General features: G+C 36.7%; 1 protein-coding gene across 1 annotated transcript in view; it reads right to left on the bottom strand.

The window, feature by feature from the left end:
* The window catches only part of LOC107585790 (sphingosine-1-phosphate phosphatase 2-like), an 8417-nt gene that overhangs the window by 2157 nt on the left and 1613 nt on the right, over positions 1-4647 (bottom strand). Inside the window, exons 2-3 of the mRNA XM_016272938.1 lie at positions 2798-3040; positions 1162-1251 (exon numbers count right to left, since the gene is read on the bottom strand). Coding sequence (XP_016128424.1) covers positions 1162-1251; positions 2798-3040 — 333 coding nt within the window. The remainder of the gene's footprint in view (positions 1-1161; positions 1252-2797; positions 3041-4647) is intronic.

Here is a 4647-nt window from a genome sequence, read left to right as displayed (position 1 = left end):
TATGTTGTTTCTATGGTGTTCTGTGTAGTTATGTTGCTATGTAGTTGCTATGGTGTTCTGAGTGGTTATGTTGCTATGTAGTTGCTATGGTGTTCTGAGTGGTTATGTTGCTATGCAGTTGCTAGAGTATTTTGAGCGGTTGTTAATTTGTTGCTATGGTGTTCTGAGTGGTTATCATGTTGCTATGTAGTTGCTAGGGTGTTTTGAGTGGTTGTTAATTTGTTGCCATGCGGTTGCTACATTGTTCTGATTCATTGTTAATATGTTGCTATGCGGTTGCTACAATGTTCTGAGTGGTTGTTAATATTGTTAATGTGTTGCTATGCAGTTGCAGGGCTGTTGCGAGTGACTAGAATGTTTCTAGCTGGTTTCAGGGGTGTTATAAAACGGATAGTTCCGGTACTTGATTCTGATTGGCTGAGCCACGTTCAAAGCTGTTGTAAATTACTCTACTAACATACACCTGTTTACTTCTGTGTGTTGCTTGGCAACCACTTTGTTGCAACCACAACTGTTTCTAAAGAACTACATTGTTTGGTGGAAGAATACTGTTTTTATTAATATCATTACACTTTATTTGCTCGGTTTTATTTTGTGAAACCTAACTACGTATATGGAATAACCATTTTATAAAAGCAATAAGCCCTGTGAAGGGCTTCTTGGGGCTTATTGCTTTATTCTAAATGGTTGTTAACATGTTGCTGTGTGGTTGCTAGGGTGTTTTGCGTGGTTATTAGGATGTGTTTAGCTGTTCGCAGGGTGTTCTAAATTCAATTTTTTTTCTATATGGGCAGTTTAACTACAATGTGACATGTAAAGCTCCATTTAAATCAACAGGTTAACAGCTAGATTTAATGCTAAACTACTAATGTGCTACTACTAAACTACAAAGATTTTGAATAATACTATATAAAAATATTTACTAATACATATCTGGTAATATATTAAAATATTCATGTTTAAATATTCCTATTAATATACATTTTATTATATTAATATCTCCAAGCATGAGCAAAAGCAATAGGTCAAACCTCAGCATGATGCACCACTACAGCTGTGCTATATTAAAGGAACTAGAGGTAAAATCTATGGAGACCAGCCAGACTATATGAATTATACAGGAGTATAAATGTTTCATATCAGTCTCTCTTCCAGACTTACCAGAGCAGAGTGCATGCCGGTATAAAGACGACTCAGACACACCAGCGCAGACAAAACCACGGCCACAATCAGTCCCAGTTCAAACGGGAACTAACATGCAAAGACAGAATAACGAACAGTTCAATCAAAAATTTGCATTTTAGCAACAGTCAGTTTGATGTAACATATGTCAAAAGTGGACATGTTTGAATGTAAACAAATACAAATTAAATTTGAAAGCTATGGCAGAGGATAAGATTTTCCATAAACAATGTGCTGAATTTGATCCACTCTACACAAAAAGCTATCGTTTAGCTTCAGAAGACTTTGTTATATAGCGCATGAGGCATATGAACTACTTCTATGGTGTTTTTTCCTCCTTAATCTTAAGTCTTAATCAAAACATCCTCTCATCCATCTTTCCTCATCGTCTTTTCCTTTCTCTCTCTCTATGTTGCAGTCTCCATCCATTCTGTGTGGCAGCTCTTCTCCTAATAACATCTCTTTTCTCCTGACATGTGCTCTTCCCTCTGGTTTTAATTCAGAACTGTGTTAATCACCGACAACACTGGAAGAGGCTTTACATATTCATGAAGTTGCTCCGCCTCCTCTGTTCTGTCTTACTCCATCCGTCTCCCTGTCTCTCCATCTGTCTATCTCTCCTTTCCTTTCTTTCTTCCTCTGTCAGCCGGGGGTCTTTCACAGGAAGTTAATGAAGAACGTTTCCTGAATGGGCACAAAGGACTGTGGGACAGTAGAGCTCATGTATAATTGACAGGAATGGCTTTTTTTTTTACTCTTAAATCATACACATACAGCTCTCTGGATTCCTTTACGTACAAAGAACGTTTTTCAAATCAGTTCATCTTTTTCAGCTAGTAATTTAACCATTTTTAAGTAGGGCGACAATATAGTTGAGCCATTTTCAAAACTGAATGTCTGGACTAGTAACTAATTACTTTTTCTCTAATGCTCATTAGGACTGCATTTATTTGCTCAGAAATACAGTAAAAAACTGAAATATTTTTACTATTTAAAATAATTATTTTCCATGTAAATATATTGTAAAATGTAATTTGTTCATGTGACACAAAGCTGAATTTTCAGCATCATTACTCCAGGCTTCAGTGTCACATGATCCTCCAGAAATCATTCTAATGTGTTGCTCAAGAAACATTTATGATTATTATCACTGTTGAAGAGAGTTGTGCTGCTTCATATTTTTGTAGAACCTGTGATACATTTTGTTAGGATTAATTATAAATAGAAAGTTCAAAAGAACAGCATTTATTTGAAATAGAAATTGTATAACATAAATGAATGCAACTTTACAATCCACTAATAAAGTTTTATAATGCTTATATGCGTGTGCTACTGTGTGGCCTGTATAAAAGGAGCACAGAAGTTTATAGGTTTACACTTACAATTGAACCAATATTTGAAAACACTCAAGAGTCAAAGGTTTGAAAGCTGATGGATGGCACCGTCCACACCTGACGCTGATTGACAGTCATTTACTGAGAGTTCATTATAATTGCACACAGCAGATGTGTGGGCAGGACTTGGGCTGACTGATGGTGACAGAAGGCCCCGCCCCTTCAGTGATCGATGCAAAAACAAACCACATTCAAAACATTCTCAATCTAGCATGTCTGACCTTCACTCTCTCCTGAGCACTGAGAAGCAGTGTAAATGAGATGGCCGTCGCTGCCATGGCGTGTGTGGATGGCATCCCGTACTCCGCGTCCACACGCGTCTCCAGTTTGACCACAGGGGGAGACGGAGGACGCGGCAGCTTTAACAGATCCTTCATCACTTGTCCAATATACATCACCACCTGTAGAGAGAGAGAGACAGAGAAATGAGATGTACAAGGGAAATACAAAAATAAGTACTCTCTCTGAAAAAACAAACAAACGTAGAAATACATACCGTTTAGGTAGCTATTAAAATGCATACTTTTATGGTACTAATATGTACCATTGTGGGGTAAATAAGGTACAAAGGTATACCTATTGGAAAGGTAGTGACCAGTGACAGCTTTTGTACTTTCTGAGATTGTAGAATAAGATTATAATGCAACACAATACCCAAAATTGTTACTTTTTTTTGTTAGCATTTACAGCATATTGCCAGATTTAGGTGACTATTTCCAGTTCAGTGTTATTTTAGTACTATACTATTATAGTATTTATTAATACATTTATACATTAATATTTTATTAATAGGCCTACATTTATTAACGTCTATACATATGTCTATTTTTTATTTCGGTTTCAGTTTTAATTTTAGTAGGCTACTTCAAATTAAACTACACAAAAATGAGAAATGTTGTTTTTCTGTTAGAGTTTATCGTATTTCAAGCAACAAAATGTTGTAATGGTTTCAGTTTTAGGGTTTGTTTACCAGACAAGTATTGCACTAAAAAGCAGAAGTTTTTCTTTTGTTTTTACAAAGTTTTGTGTTACAGACGACAACTTTGTCAAGAACATCCCTGTTCACACAGATCCGCAAAAATGACTAAAAACGCTGTATTATGCATGCCATGACAGTAGTTGATTATTTCACTTAGAAGCACTTATGTAAGGAAACATTACGGGCCTGCACACATATGCATTTCTATAGACCACAGGTGTCAAACTCAGTTCCTGGAGGGCCGCAGCCCTGCAGAGTTTAGCTTCAATCCTAATTGAACACCGGTCCAGCTAATCAAGTCCTTCGGGCTTATTTGAAAAAGACATGGTTTGTGTGTTGAAGCAGGGTTGGTACTAAACTCTGCAGGGCTGCGGCAATCCAAAAACTGAGTTTGACACCCCTGCTATAGACTGAACATATGATGTCACCATTTTCATAAATTCATGTTTTCGGAGTTTACACAGACACGATAAAGGTGTCATTATTGAAAAATGTCCACTCCGAAACCCGTTTTCAAAAGTTTGCATTTTCAGGCTCCCAAAATACTGTTGTCGTGTAAATTAATGGCCAAAATGCAAAAAAAACAAGTTATTTAAAAACGGTCATGTAACACCCCCCTTAGTTAGCGATAATAACCTTGGTTAAATCATGACAGGAGATATAGCAACAATTCAAAATGAAGGCTCACTGAATCTTTGAGCAAATGAATAACATCTCTCATGTTAAATTTAGTTCATTATAAATAGCTACGAACCAATCAAATGCAGTTTGTCTAATGCTGTTGCTGTGGAAACTATATGTAAACTTGTGGAAACAGCATAAAGTGAACAAAGATATATAACAGAAAAACTAAGGAAAATGAATAAGAGAATTTGGTTTGTGTTACAACAGCTGTCCAAGTTCAATGCTATTTTGTTTCTGTCTATTCTAAACTTTTTCTCCTCCTTGCAGAAGAACAAAGACCCTACAGTATGATGACTTAATGACAGGGAGTGTGTGTGTGTGTGTGTGTGTGTGAGAGAGAGTGCGTGTGTGTGTGTGTGTGTGTGTGTGAGTGAGAGAGAGAGAGAGAGAGAGTGTGTGTGTGTGTGT

Source organism: Sinocyclocheilus grahami, unplaced genomic scaffold, assembly GCF_001515645.1.
Source record: "Sinocyclocheilus grahami isolate Dianchi unplaced genomic scaffold, SAMN03320097.WGS_v1.1 scaffold74.1, whole genome shotgun sequence".
Taxonomy (NCBI): Eukaryota; Metazoa; Chordata; class Actinopteri; order Cypriniformes; family Cyprinidae; genus Sinocyclocheilus; species Sinocyclocheilus grahami.
This window is presented reverse-complemented; position numbering and strand designations above follow the sequence as displayed.